The sequence below is a fragment of the Pyxicephalus adspersus genome, chromosome 8 (assembly GCF_032062135.1).
Source record: "Pyxicephalus adspersus chromosome 8, UCB_Pads_2.0, whole genome shotgun sequence".
Classification (NCBI taxonomy): domain Eukaryota; kingdom Metazoa; phylum Chordata; class Amphibia; order Anura; family Pyxicephalidae; genus Pyxicephalus; species Pyxicephalus adspersus.
Genome location: NC_092865.1, coordinates 57,687,247 through 57,713,564, shown reverse-complemented (window position 1 = coordinate 57,713,564; position 26,318 = coordinate 57,687,247). Strand labels below are relative to the sequence as shown.

At 37.9% G+C, this 26,318-nt stretch overlaps 1 protein-coding gene across 6 annotated transcripts in view; it reads right to left on the bottom strand.

The window, feature by feature from the left end:
• The window catches only part of MAGI1 (membrane associated guanylate kinase, WW and PDZ domain containing 1), a 319,996-nt gene that overhangs the window by 51,364 nt on the left and 242,314 nt on the right, over nucleotides 1–26,318 (bottom strand). For 3 of the 6 annotated variants that reach the window (XM_072420801.1, XM_072420802.1, XM_072420799.1), the window contains exons 7-12: nucleotides 21,094–21,132; nucleotides 15,017–15,074; nucleotides 12,723–12,805; nucleotides 7,479–7,580; nucleotides 6,471–6,653; nucleotides 4,708–5,328 (exon numbers count right to left, since the gene is read on the bottom strand). In XM_072420801.1, the coding sequence (XP_072276902.1) occupies nucleotides 4,708–5,328; nucleotides 6,471–6,653; nucleotides 7,479–7,580; nucleotides 12,723–12,805; nucleotides 15,017–15,074; nucleotides 21,094–21,132 (1,086 nt within the window). The remainder of the gene's footprint in view (nucleotides 1–4,707; nucleotides 5,329–6,470; nucleotides 6,654–7,478; nucleotides 7,581–12,722; nucleotides 12,806–15,016; nucleotides 15,075–21,093; nucleotides 21,133–26,318) is intronic. The other 3 variants (XM_072420803.1, XM_072420804.1, XM_072420800.1) reach the window with 1 other exon arrangement.

The following is a 26,318-nucleotide window of genomic DNA, read 5'->3' as shown; positions in this document are numbered from 1 at the left end:
TTAGTGCAGGTATGGGGTAGCTGTCTCACCCCTGCTTAGCGTAGCCTGCTGCTTGTACAAAAGACGGCGGCGCAGCTGGACGAATCCACCAGACGGCGTCACTCTTTCATGTGCAGGATAAGCTGCTGCATAGTGATAAATCACTAAAGATATGACGAGGGGAAGAAAACAGCACGGGCCATGGTAATTTTTACATCGAATATCCACTGCAGTATGCATCAAATGGCTGTAAGAGGCTCTGTTATGAAGCACTTGCAAAATGTTTTACCTCTAAACCGTGGGATCTGGCAATGTATTAAGAGCCGTTCTTTGCCTTCAGAGGCTACAGCAAAGATAAAGCTTAAAGTGGACCTGTCATTAACATTCACACTACACAGGAATTGCCAGGACATGTACTGACCATACTGTTAAGCATTATTATTAATTGAAAGAAATATTCTTCCTGGCATTAAACAAAAAGTTCTTGCAACAAAGGCAACATGATGACATCAGATGCTTAATACGATCATTCCTGTTGACAGTTTTTGGAAGACAGGACACTTCTCTGTTGCCAAGAAGCCTATTCTGTTTTATCGAAGGGAAAGCATGAAGTCCCCCGATACAACTACAATAGCTTATTAGCAGTTAGCCATTGTGAATCTCTGAGCCATGGGACACCTGTAGATTTTCATCCAAGGCAATCACAATTCCAGTCTGAAATGATGAAAATCCAGCATCTATACAGAGCTTCAGGTGAAAAAATTGTTAGCTATCAGGATGTTTTAGGTTATCAAAGTCTGCAGATAGTCCATTCCTTTCCTCCTATAGGCACAACTTTTTATGCTTCAGATAGTCTGGGGAAGGTATAATTTTTTTGTCTTTGTTAACCATAGGGGAGATTCCCTCTGTAATCGCCCTGATCACAAGTCAATAAAAATGAGGGTAAAACCAAAATTTTAAGCTACCACCAACAATAGAAGGAAAATCCTCCAATGGACAAGAATGGTGAAATACATTTTTACTTCTGAGTCCCAGCTCCCAGGTCTACTTATGTCTACTAGTGGTCAACACCACCCAAGTACTTCCTCCCGCTTATTAGCTTATAAAGACACTCCCAATGCAAATCTGATTTTAACCTTCAGCTACTGATCTATTAAACTCAGCACAAAGGTTTTAGAGTGATCACACTATTTTATTACAAATATAGTTTCACAGCTTTTAATAACATATGCCAGTTAACTAAAGAGTGTTAAACAGCCCCATCATTTCCGTTAAACCAATAACCATGAGTGCTCCAATCCAGTCGATACTTAAAAGACCAGTAATATTATGAAAAGCATCTGAAGCAACCTGCCAAATGAGATAATGTTCAGGAAAACTGAAAGCTTGCATTTATTCATACCATTTAATTAAACTGTGGACGCGAGGTCATGGACAAACCTCCTGCAGATTTTGGCACATACGGTAGACCTCAAGCCATAGCACACCGAATTTATCCTGTGACCCAACTTCAGTTATTTCTCAAACCTATGCCAATCGATTTTTAAGTTTTTACTTGTTATAAAACTTGAGGTCAAATACAGGCAAGCCTTTTGAATGGAGCATGGCATCTGTGAAAAAATATTTTAAGGATGATTGCACTTTTATTACAAATGCCGCTTTACATCAGACTTTAGAAGTATGGAGCCACTGTTGTTCAGGCACCGTTCAAGATCAGAATCCAGGTCTTTTACTGAACTTGAACCATGGCTGCTAGTCCCTTCACATACAATCTCCAGGAACCCAGGCTGTCTTTCTACAAACGTAAGGATTCAGGGAGCGATAGTTTCCCTATCACTACCCTCAAAGAACCCAGGCTGTTTCTTCATATTTTGAGGAATCCAGATTAAGGACTAAACTGCCATTTATACCTTATATAAGGACCCAGTACCACAGTTAAACTCCTACTTGGGCTCTTCTTTCCCTAACTCTCACCAAATCATTCCAGTCAACTTAAAAGATTTTTTTGTTTCCAATGCTGCATACTCATCCGTATCTACAATAACAATTGACGTCTATATAACCCTGAAGAAGCCAATAGGCGAAATGTGTCGGGTTAAAAGACGTTATATGGTTTTATATGGCTAAAACACTTCAATAAGTAGCTATATCTTGTCTAGTTTGGCAACCCCAACCCTATGATATAGAATGGGTGTTTAGGAGATTAAAACATATATGAACCTGTAACAGTGTTTCATTGTACCTTTATACCTAAATTTTGATAAATACAGGTATACCTAGCGAAAAAGACCTCTTTCTTTTCCTTACTAGTTTTTCAGACTTGAACTGAACAGCCAGCTAAGATATGATAAAACCATGAAAATCCTGGTGTCTGTGTAACTCTTGGCTGTTTTTAAAAACATCTGACAAAGATCAGCCTCTGCTGTAGCTCTCTGATTGTTTTATTGGGTCTGATGCTTAGGGAAGTGGAGATTGAGGAAATGCTTCCTGATACCTGCAGCAGGCTGATGACATCTTCTGTCCCTAGACAGAGTCACTAGACTGGTAGTTAAGGCCTGCTTTTAAATAGTAAACAACTGAGCTTTATATGTAGTTTTAAGAATGGATTCATATATACAAGTGAACTTACATAAGGTTCCACTTTAAGTTCACTGCAATGGATGAGAGCTGCATCTCTGACGAGATGAAGGGGATGACTAGAAATGTCGGGCTTGCAAAGTGTCTGATTGCACCAATTGATATAGAAACAGCAGCACTTATCACATGAATATTTCAGAAATATCACTAGAATAGCCCCTTCTTTGCAGGGTCACCATCAGAAATGGCTGGCCCACCTACTAGATAATGTTCCTGATTGCCCCTCAACTATGACTAAAAGTACCATCATTGAAAAAGTCAATCTCTTTTGATACAGGCTTGGTACAGAAGTACCTCTTGTCCCTCCCTCCGATGGTGGCCCTGCTTTTCTACAAATAAAAAAAAGAAGCAGCTAAGGATCTGCAATGTTAAACTTTGTACAAACTCCTATAATGGATTTATCTGCTATAGCTTCTTTTTCCTTAGCAAAACTTGCACTTTAACTTGCACCTAATGTTTTTTTTCCCTTTTTGTTCCCTTCACCTGTCATCATTTTGCTGACACAAGAAATATACAAACTGTTACTGGGCTCTTATTTTATGCAATGTGTTCTGCTCCAAAGTCTGAAATGAATGGATTTACAGTAAGTAGATAAAATGTCTGACCCGAACTTGGTCAACTGCCGAAATGCATAATTGGCTCCAGGCGGACTGAGAGTCTTAATTCCCTGCACGGTATTAAGAGTCCGATGTCTTTTGACACCCACTCCAACATCAGTTTGAAGAAAACTCAGATTTCTTTTGACCTAGTTACTACAGCTGGCGGATCTCTACAAAGAGCTAAGTGCTGAATTATGAAAACTAGATCTGAGAAAAATGGAGCCTGTTGGTGCCTCGCTACCCTTGTCCGGCGCTCCTTACAGAATGAAAGTTGAGACTTTATTGGCTGCTCTGGGCAAAAGACCAAATTGGTTTTTACATATCCGCCAACAAAATATTAAAGGAGACTAGTTCTGAAATAATAGTAAGGTGGCAATTGCTGAGCTCAGCTTCTGGAAATGCTAGTTGCCTGGTTGTTGTACTGATCGAATGGCTTAAATTCTTGGTAACCTGGATCCAAAATTTGGATCAGGAGTTCTGACTTCACTCTGACTCTAACATGCATACTTGTTCCTAGGTCTGTGCCTCAAAGTATTGAAGACAGGGACAGCCAGCAACTTTCTTAAAAAAAAGGGGCCAGCAATGGCAGCCCCCATGTTGTATGTCAGTGTCTTTTACAACCTATCCAAACCAAATCCAATCCAAAAACAAAATGTAATGTTTTTTAAGGAACAATGGTACAATGCATGAGAGTTTAGATATAATTTTTGGATAACTGCTTTTGGATCAAATAGGGAAGCCCAAAACATCCAATGGCATCCTTTTGGGTATGATCCTTTAGTGTCAAATTTCCTTACTTCCTGTTACTGTAACACTAGGAGAAGAAACAAGTGGAGTCAATGGGAAAGGAAAGTACAGACAGTTAAAAAAAACATTGGCAGAAATTCTAATTTTCTTTTAAGGGATAATTTACTTCGCTTGGTGAATATGGGACTAGTTCCCATTGCAAACAATGAAAGGAAATCGGCACATGATTGGATGGTTGATATTAGCAGAGCTTCATCTCCTTTAGTAAGCTAGGGAAAATATCCACTGCAACAGGATCATTCACCGATCTACTGATCTAAAATGGAGTGTCTACTTCACAAGCTGTATTCCTGTTTCAGTGTTTGCAACACAGAACATACCAGTCTGAGGATCAGAATGACTACCAAGCAAATACAGGGAGCATTCACAGCCTATATATTTCTGCTGGTGCTCATTTTCTTTCAGAACCGGGACTGAAAGCTCTTGAATTTGGAGTGAGCTATTCTAAGAATGAATAGACATACTTAGTAAAGCCAATGTTAACCAGAGAAGGATGGAGATTCTGTTTCGTGTTTGAGGAAAGAATGAAGAGATTCGTAGCAGAGGCTTAATCTTAATAATGGAATGCCCTTTAATTCTAGATATAAGTCAAGACCTCGAGAGCATTCAAGCCATCCAGAACTTGGCTTGCCAGAAACAAGATATACTTATTAACACATTACTTAAACTAATCTGGTAATCTTACCTCCTCTTTGTACAAGCAGTGTGACCTCGCTTCCCTTTGGGCATTCGATCAGTAAATCCACAACTTGATTATGAGTAAGAGTCTGCACATTCTTCTTGTTCACCTCCACAATGAGATCTCCTTCTTTCAGCCCACGGCACCTAGGACTGTCTACAATCTGTTTCACTCTCTGGCCACCACCGCCGGGACTGTCGGCAATGGTGAAGCCAAATCCCATGGGTCCTTTCACTATGTGCACTGTGATAAGTTCAGGTTGTGTTGCTATAGAGGATGCCAAGGAGACAGTGTCATTAGGGTAACCATGGGAACCATTAGAAGATAAGTCCACGGGGCTACTAGGCCTCGGCTCTTTTAAGGTATTGGCTTTCCTGGTTTTACTGCTGTTACTTGACGGAGAATCGTAAGTCTCTTGTCCATTGACAATAATAGGGTCCTTGTCCAGAATGGCTACCGATGTCACCAAACTTGTGTTGGGATCATCGGGATCGAAAGGAAGAGGATAACCTCGGCAGAGTTCAAGGTCAACACTTTCACCGATTGGTATTGACTGGAAGATCTTCACAACTTGAGCATGGGTGTACCCAAGAACACAAGTGTCATTCACACTTACAATAACGTCTCCTATGACAGATAAGAATAAAAATATTAGTTTTGACATACAATTTGTGCTTGTAAAAAAATCTACATAACAAATACATATTTAAACACACTGGTAATTTCTTGGATTTTCTCTAGGGCAAAACAGATGTGTCAAGCTGAGTTCAAGGCACAGTTTTTGGGCAGAGTTTCCAGTTCAGTTCCTCTAAGTTTCTCAAAATGCAGACATATGCCTAGCAATTCTACTTCCCACATCAGGGTAAACATTCAAAATGCAGATTCTTAGAAGGGAGCATGGCAGTGCATGTGGCTTGGAGAACTGAAATTATGTTGAGGTGGGCATGTAATCATGAAAACCATACTGGATGTGACAGGGCCTCTAAAAATAACAGCAATAACTGTGAAGGGTGATGGGAATTGATCTTGACAGTTTCCAAGTGGTGATAATTTTCATTGGATATTGTATATAAGTCAAAGGTGTGCTTTATGCGGCCTAAAATATATTTAGCAACTTAAACACCACAAAAACATAACACATTGGGACAAGTTGCGTCTTAATATGTTTCCAATTCTCTCCTGAATTTGGAATCCTATTTCTTACATATATTTGCCCATATAAAGCATAGCAGCTATTTACAGTATGTTCTGAACCTCTGATATCCCTTAATTTTTCTCAAGCATTTCTGGGTATCTATAAAATGAGATCCGTAGTATTTCTTCTTAATGTCTTTCACTTCAAATGCAGTAGTTGTTAGTGGCCATTGTTTAAATTTAGGGAGTTAAGTCAAATATCCCCAAATCACCTGCCAAATGTTTATTTCTAAGTTAAGCAATTTTTCAGAATTGTAAAACTTGTCCACAGTGCCCTTTACAGAAAGAAAGAAAGAGCATCCATCTGGTCTCTCAAATTGGAGGTTTCTGATGTGAAATTATAGAGTGCACCAATGCATTTCCAGTTCTTGTGGTCACAAATCAGCAGGTTAGTTAAAATAGCTAGCTCAGACTTTTCCTATCTCGGCCAAAGCAAGAAATAATGATTTTACCCATATTTAAGCTGATCGACTTTCTTGATTTCAGCAATAGCTTTCAAAGTTTACTCAAGACTAAATCTAAAATGTAAATAAATACAGGGTCTGTATACATAGCCTACGTAGAGATATAATTACCCGTTTCCATCTTTCCATCTAAAGCTGCAGGGCCATCGAGAACCAAGCTCTTTATCTGCAAGAACTCATCTGGCTCATCTCCGCCAACCACAGTGAAGCCAAAACCTCGGGTGCTCTTCCGTAGTTTTGTGTTGATAAATTTGCCTTTTAATTCAGACGGGTTTCTGGTGAAGAATGGTTTAACTACAAAAGAAAAAGAAAACATCATAGATTATAATTTATACTGTATGTATTGTTAATGAGGTATGGCAGGCTGAATACACAGTTTTAGACTGGAATTTTAAATGACAATTTAAGTATAAAGCCAGAAACAAATAAGAAAAGGAAAGGGGGGGGGGCAGAAATTAATTAAAAATAGCATTTTTATGCAGGAGATACTGCAGTTCGCTAAAGCAGGAAAATCTGGAAACCTTATCCTAGAACAGGTCACTTCTTCACAGTGTATGGACAAAAAAAGATCTGGCCAGAAGTCTCAAAGAGATACAAAGGGGTACATCAAGACTAAATCAAATATGGCCTCTAATTCACTTTCTTTGCCTTTTAGGCCTCTTTACCTCACTGCAAAATGTACTTCTACAGCCATTTTCCCATGTTGAGAGTCATGGGCTTTCCTAAATAGCTCTGTGATGGTCAGAAAGGTCTTCTTCGGACATTTCAAATTAGAGGACAATGATTTTTGGGAGGTTGTGGGAGAGTGAGGCCTGGGGGAGGTCCACGTTCCAGGACATCAGGAATAAGTAATTAAACATGTAAGGGACTCTAAAACAACCTTTTAGGTTTTCTTCACATATACACAAATAGGTGAAAACGCCTGGTCTGATATTTTTGGGGTACCTTAACTAAAAAGCCAAGTACCCTTGAACTTCAAACAGTGTATGTGTTCTAATCTGGATGGGTTGCTCTCAGAAGAGCTTGGATTGCTGGCAACAAAATTCTAATCACTCCTAGATTTTCAATGAGCAGTCAGAACCTGTTGTCATGTAATACATTACAACTAAAGGACCATACCGTGGGTAGAAGGGTCTCTTGCCGTCTCCTTCTTTTTGGGACTGAGGTTGTTGGGCAAAGTGAGAGGTGGAGGTATGGCAGGTAAGTTCTCTCCTGTCCAATCTGCTGGCAAGAAATACAGTGAAAAATACAGTTAACCCAATATATTAACTATACTTAAGCAAAGATTCATAAAGCTCTCTTCCTGGATGCTGCACATAAATTATTCAGTATGGCTGCAACCAGAGGAAGGATTGTTTTACATTGTAACCGTAATCCAGCCAAAGACAGACTTGGTAAACCATGTCACTATAATTAATGAAGTGTTGCAGGCCCAGTTGCTCTTTTCCTGTTGCATTCATTCATTTGAAGATGAACTTGTATTAACTAAAGCATCTGGACTTAGGTAGAAGGATCTGGATAGGTAGAATTGTACAGCATAAACCTAAAGGTACCTGCAGAAATGTTTATTTACACTATTTCATAAACAAACTAAAACAAAAATTCATAAACTAGTTCATAAACAACCAACCATCTAAATTACTAAATAGCCAAGTCTGTGGACACCCCTGCAAATTAGTAAGCTTGGGTGCTTCCAGTGAAGGTTTCCATTAATGGTATAGAATAATGAGCAAAGATATTTGGAAGAATTGTGCACATCTACCCTCATGGTGTGGCATGGAGGCTAAGAGGTAAGCACTCTGACCTTTGCAGCGCTAGGTCCCAGGTTTGCATCCCAGTACAATGCATGGAGTTTGCATGTTCTTCCCATGTTTGCATGGGTTTCCTCCGAGCACTCAGTTTTCCTCCCCCATTCCAAAAACATGCAGTTTGGCAATTAGCTTTCCCCTCCCAAAAAAATGAGCATTGGAATAGGTTAATGACATATTACTATAGAAGGGACATTAGATTTTGAGCCCCTTTGAAGAACGCTTAGTGATATGACAATTAACTTTGTAAAGCGCTGCATAGTGCTCTTTTGTCTAAAAGGAAAAATTGCTACATACACTCCAAAATTATGTGGAAAGCCCCTTCATGCTAATGGTTTTGGATTGGGATTTCCAATATGCTTATATAAGGATGGCTGTCAGTTGTCCATAGACTTTTGGCCATATAGTTGTAGCATTTCCCAGGCATCCTGAGCTCAAAGTGCATGTAATAGGATCAGGATCTAAAGCTGTGGTAGGCTTAACCCATTCTTCTGTGTCCCCAATCAATGGTCCATCACTATTAGCACCATTGCTAAATATTTACAGCCTTCAGTGAATAAAACCATTTCTTGTTTAACTTCTAAAAAAAAAAAAAAATAATAATTTTTGCATATAACTGTGCATAGGGGCAAATGGGGGTCTGCTCAATGTCTACATGCTTGGTGTTTAAAACTAAACTCTGTTCAGATAAATAAAACTATTTAATGTATGTATTTTGTAAGATATATCTGAAAGCATTTTTCTTTATTTAACAGAGTGCAATTACAGGCTGGCTTTAGATAGGATAAATAAGGACTATCTGCCTAAATGACAAGACAAGTGACAACTATATAAACTCAAAAGCACAGTACACAGGCCATACAAAACAGATGACTTAAACATATTATTGCTAATGTTCAGTACAAAGAAGCCAACATTACAATATAAACACTGCACAGCATAATGAGCAAAACGTGTGAACAACTTCCCAGTTACATGTGCAAATGCAAATTGTGGCAGTGTCTAGGGATTTGGTTCAGTATTTGCAGTCTGTTCTCAAGACAAGCTTCTCTCATTCCTCTGAGCTGTGCATTATTTGGCTCAGGGAGCCCCCCTGTGGAGCAAAGACTCAGGGTGACCTTAGCAAAGCAAAACTTAGAAACTAAACTGAAATCACAGAGATTGAGATGCATAATAGAAGGCAAGGGAGGACATACAGTCCGTGCAATTTTTTAGGGACTCAGTATAAAAAGGTGGGCTTATTTAAAGTATGAATCCATGCACTACTGCCAATCATATATATAATACAGTTTACACATCCAAATCTCACCTAGAAAGCTAGTGATTTGCTGCAGTTTTTTTTGGTTGCTCCCACTTATTTCTCCGTGTTCTGATGCTACATATGTTTATATATGTTGATGTTCCAACAAACACAGTAATAAAACCCTTTGTAAGTGCTGTGGAAAGGAATGCAGAACCTAGTAGTCAGCCTCAAAGATCTTACCACCATAGAGCCAAGAGATATAAAAACCCATAAAACTATAGAGTAGGCCAGATAATTATAATACATTTTTACCATTTTGGGTTCCTTTGAAAAAGAAATATACCACCTAGCAAGAATCTAAACGCAATGGATCTCATTGTACAGGTAGCACTGTAGGAATGTATGCCCAGGGAAATTTGTATAAGATTTACTTTCTAGTAAAAATCTAACAGTTATGGATCTTGTTGTGCTGACAGCCCTATAGACAATTATGCCAATGGGGATACAGTTGGAACGAGTTAAAAAAAGGCAATTGGACCCTGTAAGCGCAATCTAGACACCCTCCAAGACCTTGAACGAAACCACAGCAAAGGGACATAAACATATATGGAGTGGTAAGAATCTGTAAAAGGTCAACCCAATAGGAATTTATAATGAAGAAAAAGCACACCCTTTACACACTTTTCAAAGGGCATATATATATATATATATATATATATATATATATATATATATAGAAAGCTATGTAGAAAATGGTTACAAACCCCTGTTTATTTATTTTGCCATCTGTGTCCCTTTGAGAGTGCTCTTCACTTCCTGTCCTGTAAACACAACAGGATGCAAGAGGAAGCCTTTCAAAGGTGAGTGTCTTTCCTTGGACAGTTGTCTGTCCTATTATTAGTTTTAACTTCTATTTTTATTCTGAGGACTGCCCAACATTTTTATTTTCCCTAAATTTCTCTCTCAGTGGACAATGTTACAAATGACCCCCCCAGCATAAACAATTACAACAATAGGAAAGTTTCCAATCCTTCACAGGTCTGTGAACTACTTAACAATACATTGGGCTTTGGATCAACATCAAAACCCAACTTCGGCCAAAACACTGTTTTTTATAGTCAATAGGAGGTAAAGTTATGGCAAAGTTCTCCAAATGGGACACAGATAAAAAAAAATACCCCCATTTTATTGAATAGTTAGAACTTCCGACAAAGTTTTGATTGCTGCCATTTCCTCTGAACCATAGACAATTGCAATCCTCATTCCTTAAATGAGTGTCATATATATATAAAATGGGCACACAAATGGCCTGAGTTCTCTAAGATTGGGGAGCATAGACCATCATGGCAGAACCTGTGTGACCAGTTTTCCTCTTCCTCACTCTACCAAACATTTTGGAGCATGTTAGAATAATGTTAATGGAAAATGCATATTAACTGTGAAAATAATCTAGCGCTCCCTCCTCAAACATCTCCACACTTCCAAAAGCATGTCGTTACTAGCACACAAGGACAGATTTACACATTTACACTCACAGATAAATGCATGAAAGTCTCTCGCACCATATGTAAAAGTCACAGTCTGTGAGACAATCTGAAACAATCTTCACATTCGAGTAGTGTACAACCGCTATGGGCAAATCATTCTTCCTGACATGTTTAGTTTTTGTTGTTAAAGGAAACCTTCAAGGACAGAAACCTGCCAACACTGACTTGATATGAAATGTTCCTGCACCAGGGTTCTCATCCCGGATCCTGGCTTTACCACCTAGTAACGCTCTCAGATCTGGAACAATAATGTAAACTGCCCTCATCTTATCTCATAGTTTTCATGTTGCATACATATTTCCAGCTCAGTAAAGAAGTAAATGCAGGTTGAGGATGAAAACCCTGGAACCTCAACCTCTGAAAGGCAGCAGCTCCCATATTCCTATTCTGACAGGTTTAGAGTTTTTTTTTTAAATAAATGTGCACAACAGAAAAAAACAATGGAAATCGTATAATCTCGACTTCATGGTTTATGGAGTAGATCAGCTGGGTAAGAAACTTTAAGGCAACTTATCATTTTGCTGATCAAGCCTATGGAGAACTCTTCCCGCATCTCTGTAATAGGAGCCCAATAAGGGGCATGCACAATATTTTTGTAAAAAAATAAACAACATTTATTTTTCAATGCGGCTAATGCAGGTACCCATGTGTTCTGCTGAATGCAAATGTTCTGACAAGGAACACATTGATAAAAAGAGAGTATAGAGATCTTATCCACTATATTCTGTTCCTTTACTAATCAAAGGGTGGGGTGAGGAGGTGATTTTGCTTTATTAATATTCAGTCCACCACACTAGTTTTGCTGTATGGGCTGAGCACACCCCATGATTGGAGGGACACACAAAACTCATATTTTACCTCTTATATATTAGTTATGGGTAAAGGTTGATGGGTTATTTTTCAACTTTTTACATCCCTTCACGACTGCAATGCTGAAATTTATCCCCTAGTGTTTTGAGTCCCACCTACCAGGAGCTGTTGTTCTCTAGCAGCAGGACTCTTCAATTATGTATCACCCAGCAATTTTCAATACATTAGTCCTGTGCCACACAATCTTTTGCCTTTGTTATAATCGGCTGCATTGTGAGCGTGCATAAGCATCATTGTTATGTAGATGCCTCATTCCTGAAAAAAATAAGGGCACGGCGTGCCCACCCCACTACACCCCTGGTGATGGTGGGGCATCTTTCTATTGCAGTTTTTTTAAGAAAACAGCATGTAATTCAACTCGACAGTAACCACAAACAAAACAGCTAAGGGTTTTTTACGAGCATGTGAAGAATTTTATCAACAACCAATAAGCCAAAAGGAGAGTAAAAAAACTCCCAATGTGCACAGCAACCAGATTCCATTTGTGAAGTGGAAGTGGCCCTAGATAAGCATAGCCCTAGCCCAGGATGATATGCCAGCTCTGCTTATGGCCATAAAGCCAAAAGACTTTTCATAATTAACATATTACACATGCATGGTTATAGAATCCTTTTGTTTTCTAGGGATCAAAAGGACAATTTCCCAGCTTGAAAATTTTTCCCTGTATATTGGGAAGTCTGCACAAGGGATAAGGAGCACTTTGATTATTTGATCACGCTTGTTATTTCTCTTTTGTCAGCCGCAATACCATCCAATTATTACAAGTGGTCCTGAAATCTATGACTATTATCGTCCTGTCTGTGAGCGCTTCCAAAATGTGACCCCTCACTGGCTGCTATAGGCAGCAAAATGTTCTATTCTCTATTTTTCTGTCGGTCAATGACAGTTCACTCACCTTCTGTCTGCTGCTGTCCAAGCTGCTTCTTTCGTTTGGCTTCGAGAACTGGGTTTTCGTACTGTGTTTTCCTGTTTATGTGGCTGTAAAGGAAGGCAAAATGACGTCAGTGGGGGAAAAAACACCTATTAATGGACAGGAATAAAGTCCGCTGAGGCCACTTTATTTAGAGGACAAGGAAGTTTACACAAATAAAAATAACTACAATACAATTAGCAGCAGCAATGTATACAAATGTGTATATGTATATATATATATGAAAGACAACATACAATATACAATAAATCACAACTGAACAAGGATATTCAGGAATGTCTAAAGGTAAACTTTTTATTTAGTTTAGATAGAGTGGGGTAGTGTTAGAAGTTGCTTTGCCTCCTGCTGCTGCTTTGTACATTAATATAAAAGTCTTTTATCTGAGGTCCATTGTAGAGGTGTACACCAACGCATGTATCATGCACAAGCTGTAAAGCAGAAACCAATGCCATATTCCTCATGCCAAGCATGAGCTGGGGTGTGCATTGCATGAACATGAAAAAAAAACAAAAACAAATGCAAGAGTATTAAAAAAAACATTTGCACGTCTCTTTTGTCAAAAAAAAAAAATTCACTCTGCAGTTTTTCAAAACAGGACTAGTTTAGATAAAAATAGACATTTATTTGTTTTGACCCTATTTTAAGACTTCTCTGTCACTCTGTTAAAGGAAGTGGCAACATAATTGGGGTGATTTACTAAAGGAATTTCGGCTGTTCACTTACCAATGTGAATACATAATTCACTTAGCTTAATGAGTGTGGTAACAGTTCCATAATATATATATATATATATATATATATACACATACATATTATAAAAAATATATATATATTGATTTGCCTTGAACATAATTGAATGGATGGAATCAGCAGAGTTCTTTTTTTATTAAATTAGGAGTAATATCCCTTACAAGGAGATAATTCACTTTGCTACCCGAACAACCGTTATTCGTTTAGTAAATCAACCCAGTGGATCTACTGTTAGTATAATTAAGCAGTTATTCTATGATACAAGGAGAATAAAAAAAATCTAAACCCAAAATTGAACAAGTCCCCTGAAGAAGATCTCAGAGGCGAAACGCGTCCGGTCATAAACTATAAAATTACTTTATTATATTCAGAGATGTTGTGTCTGGCTACCAGGTTAAAAGGAACCCCCATGCTTTAAAACATAGTGGGGTTGACTTTATTTGTGTTTATATGCTGAACAATAAGAATTTTGTTTTGTATTATGTATATTCCTGAAATCAGGAACAAATATGTACATAATTTTCAAATACATTGCCACAATAAACAAATACCCTGACTTTTCTTCTTTCTTCCTGTTCTCGCAAGATTGAACAAGGTAAATTCTTACAATGTAGAGGACAGAATATATGTTTATTGGGCCAAGTGTGTTTGCACCTTCAATTACAGCTATTTCCTCTCATCTCTGAATTCATACAATAGGGGGTCAACCAGAAGTACATAGAATAGACAGGAGGCCTTAATTTCCAGGGATGCCTACATTTTTTTGGAAACCATGTTTCTGTATGAGGAAGTGAGACTCATAGTGGGTGGTGGGCATGTCTAACCACAATCTTTTAACATTGAACAAAAAGGTAGGAGAGGCCAGGGCTGTATAGATAGGTGCATGGCTAAAGCCAAGCACAGATAAACAATAGGATTTTGAATTTTTAAAGATCGATTCTACTTATAATTTACACTAATCAAAATAATTACTTTAAGAATGTATGTTTCTTATTTCAAAATTTGATATATGTATATATAAAAACATTTTTTGTAAGAAAACACAGCAAAGTATGTTCACAAATACACATTTAACACATACTTGGTTGCTATTCTACCTATAGAAACGTTTAGTACAATGATTGGATCTAAGACTGTTGCCCCTTTTCTCTCTGTACCCTATTGAAAACTATTGTTTATTTACAAAAAGAATGATGAATAGGTATTATATATGAGGCTATTACAATCTGGAGTGGTGTAATTTATGTAGAGTGTTTAGTAACTTATAATATCCCAGTCCTAAGGCTTTATATCATTATTCAGGAACTCCATGGTGAGCCATACTTCTTAGAGATCCCACCAGGGAGTCCAGCTTCATAGAATCCCATTGTGAGCTGCACCATCAGGGGGTCTGTTTATCCCACAGAAACAGCTTGTATATATTTTTTTAATTGAAGTATTTGTGTCTCAGAAAAGCAAATTATTGACCTAAACAATGTATACAATTTGCTGCATTCAGTGCTACTTACTCTACATAGTAGACTCCATACACAGGATCTTCAATCTTCTCCCATCCAGCAGGCAGTTCTATGGAATAAACAGGGAGGTAATAATTAGAACGGGACTGAAAAATGAATATTTAAAATCTAATCCAATTGAATACGGGTAGTGATTATAGAAAATAATAAATCGTACAAAATTAGAATTTTAATATGAAGGTAGCGTTCAGAATTAATAAACAACTGCTTGAAATTTAATATTTGAAGTCATTTAATCAAAAGATAATTCCAATTAAATTTATCAATTTTTGTTTTCAGTGGACCATTATAAAGGCTGTATTGGAGTAAATTTAAATACTTTTGCAGCCCCAATGTGAACATTTACATCTGTTAATCAGCTTCAACAATTGTTGGCTTATTCAGTTTTTTTTTGTCTTTTAGGAGTTAGGTGACATACAAATCAAAGGACAGGCAGGAAACATGGGCTTAAGAATGTAAAGAATGGAGATCTTATAAACATCCTGCAGCGGCAACCTTTACCAATCACAAGTTTCCTAACACTAGATAGAGGCCCCTTACAATAATGAACTACAAACAGTCCTGGGTGCAGTACCCACTCACAGCCTGCAGGTGTCACTAATCTACACATCTCGTGCACATGGGCTTAATGAAGAGATTGCTATAATGACTACAGCAAAAACCATTCATTGCAAAATGTCTGTATCTAAAATAAAGCATTTAAAAATGGAAAACCAATGAAAATATGCTGATGGGCAGGCATATAAAAAAATATAAATAAAAACCTACTGTTCTGTGTTATAATGAAAACTAACTGATGTGTAGCGCTATTATGTTTAATTTGAACTAAAATTAAAACAATCGTTTGTGAAAGTTTCCAGCAACAAAAGAGTTACATGTGAACGAACGAGTGCTGTACGTAGAGCTCCATTCTGTTCTATGGAGAGGGGAGAACAAACAAACTGCACCCTATAGTGCTCTTCTCCAAAGAAAAGGGATCCCATATTGGGGAGTTGTCAACAGAATAGCTGTCCTCATTGCAACATTGCCTCTCACTTTTTGTTTCGATGGCAAACATAAAGTTCTGGGTCTCTCATTATTGTCTGTGTCAGTGACCAGGCCAAACAGAGGGTGGACCTCACAGATATAAAAACCACACAGAGCTTCCAATACCCCCCAACAGCTTCAGCTTTAGATATACTTTAAACAAGGCCTGTGCACTATGATTACAGCCAGCTTGTATTATTGGGCACAAACAGAAAACACATTTACACAGTGACAGCAGAATTCATCTACAGTGACATAAGGGTAGAAGCAATTGCAGTCTAAACTCCATCAAGACATAAAACACACACAAACTAATTAGAAGATGTTTTCATTGGCGTTTGGCGGCAGACCAGAGGAACGCTACGCTCACATGCCTCTGTAGTCTGTCAATTCACAACAGAAAGTCATCTGGGCACCATTTAATAAAAGGCAAAGGAACTGCTACCGGGGGTTTAAACAACTCGTTATTGGGAAAGTTCTGTATGGATTTGTTTTGAGTTAAATTAGCTTACAAGTTTCTTAAGTTTAGGTTTAGATGGCATTTGTCAACTGTGTAGTCAACCACTCCCGGTACCCATTTCCTATCAATAGAAATCCAAGGTTGTTCCTTAGCACTTTAAAAGTGTTTGTTGAAGGGGTTGGTCTTTAGTAGTTCATGCAGACCACTCTGCTTGAATGGATACCTAGGAGAATGAAGCATCTGAAAACACACACTGCTACCAAAAGGGATATCAGCTGCTTCAAATAATTTTGATAATCAGGGTGGTTGAGAACTGCTTGACAGCGGTGAACCATGGTGGTCCAACGGTCATAAACCATCTATCGGAACGCCTTGCTGATCCTGAGTGCAGCAATGTACTGTGTTATAGGGAACATCAAGAAATGTTATGTGTGCCTAAGCAGATCTACCGTTTGTCTAGAATCCTTCAAATACTTAAGAATATGATTGCACTTTTTGTGCCTATGAATTCTTGTGACCTGAGCCCCATAGGGAAATGTAAGATCATCTAATGGTTCCCATACACAGTAGATGAACATCACAATACAAGCCGCAGACTGTGAAATAATCAGCTTGTTTGGCATGTGATTGTTTTATTAGTTTTATAGTCTTTATCATATGAATCAATCATCCGTTAACATACAACTTATCACAATCATGTAAATTAAATCATGCGTTAGGTGACATATCTGAAAGTGATGATGGCACTAGCATGGGGCTTTTGTCTCTATCTTGTCCATGTTCTGGCAATATTTTGCTGTACAACACCATCAGATAAAACGCAAATGCTGAAGGGTTTACAAAAAAGATAAACTCTAAAAGAATTGTAGTTTTGTGTGCCCAGTGATGGGTGATAAACACAGCTACTTGCCAGCAGTTGTCGGACTTTACACATATTCATGGTGAAACGACCATGGATAGACCTTATTAGATTGTTATCCACTGTGTATGGGAAAAATATCAATCTAGTGCATGTACAGGTGTTCCCTGATGTCATGCAGGAGGTTGGTGATCTGACATGATGATCACGTTAGACTATATGTCACTGTAAATTCAATTGTACCTGCTGCAGTTGGGAACTTTCTGCTCTGTGTCCCCCTCCATAGAACAAAACAGACTGCTTGGCAAGGAGCCTTGCAACCCATCTCAACAAAAACTACTGAACTGTCTATCAAGTGATCACAATAAATTGATTTCTGAGATAGCATATATGTTGCTTGAATATTTTACAAAAAAATGGCTTTACAAATTCTTAAAAAGGGAAAGCCAACTATATTTTAAGGGAATAAGTTAATGCATTTGCCACAACACCTTGGACAGTGTTTGCCCACTCTCACTTTTGCCAGAAAGCATTGTGCAGGGGCATAATAAACAAACAAAAAAGTTTTAATTCAATTCCAATCATAGGAACACAACATTCATCCAAATATTACCTTGACACTCCTCACGCATTCATGGCCAGTAGCTGAAACCTGGCTGAAGTGGAGTACAAGGCTAAATAAAATGTTCTTTTCCATCAATTACAGAATCAGCATTATTTGCATCATCTCCACGGTTTATAATCAGTCTCTGAATTGTAAAATTTGAGTTCAGTCACGTTCCACAAAGCAAAGTAATTTTATAAAAAGAGATTTACTGGAGGGGCACAGGTTGAGTTTGTGTCTCCGAGGCACGCTGCACTGGCGGAGAAAGACGGCATGTAAAATAATCAAACTGAGCACATTGTGCATGCTCCGCAATTGAAGTGGACTTCATGGAGCGCAATTAGTCATTTTTAATTCTCTATTAGTTCTTTGAATGTATCACTTCAGTTCCATGTAAATGGAGAGGAAAATATTAAAAGGCACCGAAGCAACACTAAATTCACAGAGCTGTTTAATTATATTCCACTAAATATCAGTATTAAACTGTCTCACAATAAGTAGTGATTCTATATTATAAGTAAAAATTCCTTTGCCTTTAAAATAAAGCCTTCTGTTTGACTGTTGTCCCTTTGTGTAGTAAAATGGAGATCCCTTTTTGTGCCATAGACCCTAGTAATCTACAGCAGGACCACTTCCACTCTCCCTATAGGGAGCCATTGTATTTAAAGGTTGTGTTGCAATATGAATGGGGATGCTGCAAGTGAAATCTAGAATGCAGGTTCTTTGTTACATGCAGGATGGAGGAAACACTTTTGTGCTACCAAAGAAATTATTCTTTTTAATAAAAAGAAAAGGTGGGATGAGATCTAAATTTAAATGTTATAGTTAAAAAAAATAACAATAGACTTAGTAGTTATCTATGGCAGTACCCTTAAAAAAAATAATTGTTTTTTCCTAAATTTCTCCTAAAAAAATGTCAGTGTACTTGCTGCACCTCTACGTCATGAGACTCATAGATGTATGTCTGCAGTTTAAGATGGTAAGGTATGGCTGCCTCTGATATCTAGGCTTGGTGATGTACTGCTTAAATGCTCAATGTTTATTCTTTGCTGGAGAGAAAACTGTACCATGGGTTCTATAGTGCAAGAATCTCCCTGCTTGTGATTCATGATTATTATTCTACCAGTCATCAGAAAGGCTGTCTTGACATAAAAGGACAAGGGAAGAAAACTCTTATAATGACAGTAGGCAGAACAAATAATGGTGAATCAGTAATGTAGATAAGCTGCAGGTTGCCTATAAGCAAGACAGGTGGCTTTACCTTCTGCTTGCCTTTCCTGGCACTGCTTCCAAAATGTAAGTCTCCTAACTAATGCTCTCCACATCAAAGTTTTATACCCACTTTTTCTCTCTTCTGCCAGATCTTTACTATGCAACCCACTGAAAGCTGTGAAGATGCAAGGTCACCCGGTCATACAGCTACTACGTGTCTGCACTGAGAATTTTCACTTATTTTGGAAAAGGCTACTACTGTGCATGCTAGACAGGAACACAACCTTTCTAAAGAAATAAAAGGTTAGTTTTCTATGCAACAGCTGCCATGCCGGGAGACTTTACAACATGATGGATGTGCAGTTTGAAATAGGCTACAAGATGCAGATCAAAGAGTTGCAAGGTGACAACCCCCTTTTATCAGCAACTACCACTATAAATATGGTTATGGCTACGATTCGAAGAGCATACATTCAATACTACCCTCCTACATTCTTAGCTTATGGAATACCCTGTGCTCAACAGGGCAAAAAATATTTCCTGTACAGTACATTGCTGCAGTTCACTAAAAAGTGTTGGGAAAATGACTTCGACTATTTGGATTCCGCTATCTTTTTTTCAAAAGTAATGCAAGCTAATATATATTCTTTACCTGTAGGTGGCACTGAAAGACATGTATGGATCATGACATAAAAATTGTATACAGATAAGATAAAAATAACCTTGCAGGGGTTTTGTCCCTTTCCTGCCCATCTCTTTCTATACTATAGTGCTAATATAACATAGTGACCAGAAGTAATTAAGTCCACTACAATTTCAGATATCCACAAAACACAAACTTGTGAAACTGGCAAACTATGGCAAAATTTAGATGCATGGTCACATGATGCTTTCAGTTAGAATCAGCATCTACCTAAAGGCTGCAAACTAAGAGGAATTTCATACAATATAACACACACACACACACACACATATATATATACTTTACTATATATGGAGAGCAAGGATTAAAGTGGAACTCCAGTTAATACTTATTTTATGCTTTCTAAGGAGTGAGAAAGTTAGAACGTCTGTCGAGTTTGTATTGCTGTCTATGTTCCCATTTGGGAAATTTTATTCTACCACTTGTCGTGGAGAAACAGTAGGAAGTGATAAGATATGTCTGGTAAAATGGAAGTTTTCCAAAACAGGAATTTGTGGGTAGGTGGCTTTCAGTTTCAGAAGAAACCTACTATGTATGAATTCTTAATTGCTTGTTTGTGAGTTTCTTCTGTATTTTTAGCATGCCTAGGTATAAGCATAGAGGAGCGTCAATGTGTATGCATTAGAAATATTATCACAATAGGTCAGATAAAAAAGGTCAAACATCAAAAGTAGCCATCAAAAGTAACAAGGAAATGCTGGCATCAGTTAGGTGTTGAAACACTGAAGCAGTGGGGAGTGAAGTTTAGCTTTAAATCTGAACTATGGTCACAGAAATTTTCATTTGAATATATATCTAAATAGCCACCAAGAAAGATACATTTTGTATCATACTACCTTCTAAAAGAAGTGGGGACATCATCACTGTGGTACACATAAAAAGCACAGCCATGGAAGGGACCCAGTGGGTCCTCCCATTATAGGCTGCCTGCAGAAAAATACAGGGCGTCCGATACAAGACTAGCCACAATGAACATGCAGTGACTAGTCTTTATAACAGAAAGCTCTTGCACAGTTACTCCATTAGAAGACTTCCCTGCACCTTCAATAAATATCCCCAACTGGGGACACAGACATCAAATCTCAGGGGTTCTCTCCTTTTCACTCTCCACCTTAAAACTAAAAAAAATAACAATTCTGTAGTTCCACTTTAAACATTCTTTGGTAGAAGTCATTAGCTTGACAAATACAGAGTAACAAATTACCTAGTTCACTGTCCAGTTCCTCGGTGTGGACCCCTTCTTCTCCAAGGAAGAGCAGTAAATGAGACAGAAAGATTAAAACAAAATAAATTCAGAAACCAACACCAAGCTGGAAAATCCCATCAGATAATATATAAAAATGTAATTAGCAGAACAGGTTGAAATGATCTAATCAGGTACGCTTCAAGGCCAACAAGGAGCCACTATCATGACATAAGAGAAGATTAAAAATAAAGGCATCCTTTGAGGATTAACACTGCATGCCTGGATATTAGAAAAACTGGTGGAATACTGATTCATTGCTTTTTCAAATTAAAACTGAACAACCAAATGGTATAACCTGGATGTTAATCTTTTCCGATCTAATAAAAACATAAAAAAAAACAGAAAAACCAAAAGGTTTCAAATAGGTTAAAAAAGAGTTAAAAAATATCATCATGAACTCATAATAGGTTTTTGGTGAAACGTAACCCAATCCCAAAAATTATCAGTTATTCCCCTCTCCTAGCACTGAGAGATCTTTTTGGCATGCAAATAATATTAATAAATCTAAGGCACTCATTAAATGCAGCATTTTATACTAACTTCCCCAGTAGGTTATGAGCGGGATCCTCACTTTCTTGCAGAGCTGCAGTTCTGGCAGTTTTGAGCACTGTTGGGTGTGCTGGGTAGTTGTATATCCCCCAATGACCATAGTGGTGTCTCTTGTTCTCCTGTTGACCACTAGGTCACTTTAGAATGATGTTCGTGGTTAGTATCACCCATGGTGCCAACAGGAGGAAGCACTGTGGCCAGTGGGTTATATGCTTTGTGACCTACATCAAGCAGTAGCTGGACCCAATGCTTTGCAAGAAAGAGAAGATTCTGCTTACCAATCCCTGGAAAGGGGAAAAGGGAAATGTCTTCTTTTACTGCATAATTTAGCTTATTTTTTTGCTGGTTTGCGGACAGGCTCCTATTAAACATAATGCTTAAAAGGAAACTATAGCGAGTGGGGCGTGTTTTCTTTTATTTGCCAGTTGTAAAAGTTGAAAAATCCATAAATTGTAGTTGGGTCTCCTCTCCTTACCTATCACAAGTCTTTGAAGTAGGTTTCTGTAAATCCAAACATAGCTTATATGCCAACAAACTTTGAGTGTTCACTTAAAATTAATCAAACTAATGAACAAGCACCATAAATTCCCACAGAGAAGGTTTTAGACAATATTGGCCTTTGGCAAATATGAAAAAGAGGCATCAAATGCACAGCATTCACAGCATTCTGAACCTCTGCCAACCTATCAATGGTACCTAGAGGGGGTCTTTACCCTAAAACTGCTCATTCTAAATCGAAATTGAGTACTTTACCCTTTTACCCTAACTCTAAAAACTGCTATATTAACCTTTCAGACACTGAATTGGTTTTGCTGTACTTTTTTTTTCTACTTAACTTCCACCACAAATTGTGTGACATTAATACGGTACTTGTGAAATTTAGCATGTAACTGAACAGATCATTTCAACTTGCACTTAGTTATACAGTCCCAGATATTTCTATCAATGTAGTATAATGAGGTCAATACCTTTACCCAGAAACCAATAGTACTTTGAGTCTACAGCATTATGTGACCTTGCAATACACTCTAAAATATATATGCAGATGAAAAAAGTATTCAAAAGATCATCTCTAGATCAAATATTACAGGTTTGGGTGGTTGTTGGCAAAGTGAATCAGCCAGATTTTTAGATCTCCCTAGTACACCAGTTGCAACATATCTCAAATGTTGGGGTCACCAAGCTATTTCCCATGATAAAAAATAAAATGAAAAAAGAATCCTCTTAGCAAGGGGCGACACCCTCAACCCGATTTAAGACAGCAACCACCTTCTTGACTTGGACATCCAATGGACATCCAATGAACACCAAAAATGAACACAAATGAACACAAACTGTGCTCTCTGGCTGAGAGAAACCTTGTGGTGTCTGTTTTAGGCAAAAATATATTATTACAAGTATAAGATGGATAAAAAGACAGGTTCGCTTTTAAGTAAGCTATTCTGTGAGCTGCTGTTTGCATAAAAGCTACCTAAATTTATGGAAATAGAAAATTCCATTACCTAAGTATTTTTGCACAATTAGAAAAAGTAAAACAAAAACAGTAAGAATAAATGTTGAATTTCTTCTAAGTTCCTTTGATCTGTACTTTAAATGCAAATCATTTAAATCTGATTATATTTAGCATTAGTAACATAGAACTGTCTAGTGCTTGGCTCAGTATATAACCCTTGTGGCACTTTATAAAACAAGCTGTTTTTCTCTGCTCATTTAACTGTCTCTGAACTGTAATAAGTGTTGCAATAAAGGATTGATTAGTATAATACAAATGCAAAGCTGTGACAAATGCATCCTACATCTAGACGTATCACCGGAATTGGTCGTATTTTCAGCTGTTTTCTTCAGCAAATTCGGTATTTAACCACTGGCATGCCTACAGACATCTCTCATATCATTATCGGTAAATTTAGCTTGTCAATTCTGGTGGGGTCCAGAAGCAGGAAGGCAGTCAGATTTACCGATTTGCAGCCACTGACCAATTGGGGAGAAAAAATACTAAATAGTGTGCTGGGAAGATGGAGAAGAAAAAAGTAGGGGGGTCCTTATAGGCCAGGACAGATGTTCTTGATAGCACCCTCCTCAATCCAAGCATATATACCTTTTCTGCTTCTACATACAAGTCCTCAGTAAACATCCAGTGCTTTAGAGTATAAGACAAATGTAACCTTCTCTAAGGATACAGTATTTGGGTCTGAAAGGCCAAGTAGCCAAGAAGTATGATGCCATCAAATAAGTGTGAGTTCAGATATATACAACATTACCTAGGACCATTAGACCTCCCACTTATGCAACAAGGGAGCCTTGTGGAATACTGGTGGGCCAGGAGGTCAAGAGATCCTGAATAGACATGGTAGTGACAGAATCTCCCTAATGGTCTCAATATAATTTGTCCTGCAATACAAAGCTACAGCTTTCATTGCTATATCTTCTACATATACCACACTAAAGACAGGACCCAAAACAGGCCCTGTAGCAGTGTTCTCCCCAGCCCCTTTTAGCTGGGTGCACCACCCAGCACTTTTCATCAGTGGTTTTTGGGTGGCTACTAGTTGGGCCACTGTCCATCTACAGTTTCCTCCCATCCAGCTTAAAAAATGTCCAGGGAAAAAACCTGCTAAAAGTTGTCAGAAAAAAATGAAACCACCAAAGCTGCTTTTATTTTCAGCTAGCAGACAATCTCCTCTCAAAGCTGCCCAAAAAAGTGAGCTGAAATAGTTAAACTTTAAATCTAATTTTTAAAAGTTAATCCTATTAGTCAGCCAGCAGAACATAACCATGAAAACTGAAAGGAACATATCCTTATAGTTATTTCTTATAATAGAATCAGAACTTTCCTTAATACAATTGTGGTGTGCAAGTGCTAAACCTAAAAACACATCCCTTAGAACAGATGAATATAAGGCATATAGAGTATTTTGTGCTTTTGGGCGAAAACAAGCAAAGTTTCACGATATGTTTCCCCATGGTTAATGCTATAAAGGAGGGTAAGCAAATACGATTTGCAAATATTTTGTTCTGAGATTTCTATACAGGCTTTTCAGTATGCAGTAGGGTTATTGTACTAACCACATAGCAAATTGACTTACTACTGTGCAAAATGAAGGAGTAAAGATATGCTAACCTAAATCATCCCATCAAATCACGTGCAAGCAAAAATTGGGTGTCTAAAGTGTCCTTGAACTTAATAGGGTTTTTAAAACGAGCACAAGTCTACCTCATTCAAGTGAAAATCCATCGAACAAAGTAAACATGCTCCACTCTCATCCAGGATTCCATGGAACCCCAGCATTTCTCCAGAGGCTGCTAGGGGTTCCTTGATCTGTTGCTGATTGACCTCCTATTTGATGAAGCATGCACAGTTCTGCACCCAACACCACTTGGTAGAGCCAGCTGAATGATAATAATGATCTGTCTATAGGGAGGGCATTCTAGCCACCCTTGTAGAGGGTACATTTTTCTTACTGAACACCATTGATCTTCCCATTGATTACCCAATGGTCCCGGAAATAATAGACTTTAGCAGGAGTTTCCAAAGACCCCCAACATATTAAGTTACTAGGGGTTCTCCAAGACTTAAAATTAGTTTCAAGGCTTCCTGTGTAAAAAAGGCCTCTTTACTCATTTAGCAAATTAGCCCTATTGTGTTCAAATAGTAAACTTAAAAAAAGCAGAGACCCGGGAAACTTTGGCTTGGAGTGCCAACATTGTGTTGCGTGCCAACGCAATTATCAGCCCATTCATGTTAAGGACAGATTGTTAAGGAACACATAAATTCTAGCACACAAGGTCTGAAATAGGGTTGCATTCATTGACTGGCATGGTGAAAAGTTGTTGTTTTTGAAGAACATGTTGAATGGGGCCACAGCCATCATTTAGTAGCCTTTATGTGACAAAACAGTTATCTATTAAAAACTATCAACCTTCTCAACTGAGAGATTAGTATCCTTAAAGCATAACTCCATGCTAGATGAAACATTTTGCCAGCAGTGACAGCTTTCAATATACAAAGAATGAATAGGGATTAATCAAAAATGATTTGCATATGTATGCTGAGAATTGCAATACTTTTGTTCACAGTTCCATTTTTTTCAAATGTCCTATCCAGGTTACCTTTCTGAACCCTACAAACCTAGACTATGTAAAACCTATTAGCTACTTCTATGACAAATACACCCAGCTCTTTACTTCTGAGTGACTGTCCAGGAGCAGAAGCTAAAGCCTATCCCTGACAATATTAACCCTCTATGTGTCCTAAATTATGGCACTGGTGTAAGAAAAGTAACATATACAGTAACATATCTTAAGGATATGAACTGAATTAAAAAAAATGTCCTTCTAATACAGAACCATGCGGTTGAACAGGTCAAATACACGCCTATGGTCTACCTAATGGATAAAGCCATGTATTGAAATCAAAAGTAACCAATCAAAAACCTCTTTCACTGTTCCAAATTTCATACAATAATAAGATCTGATTGGTTGCTATAGTTGCAGTATTATTGCATGTATGTGATAAACTTTACTGTGCCACATGTGACAAAAAAAAAGTATAAAAAGGCAGTTAAACAGAATTTATCACACAGAAATATCAATCTAAATTACATTATTACATTAGATACAGTTATGTGTGGTGC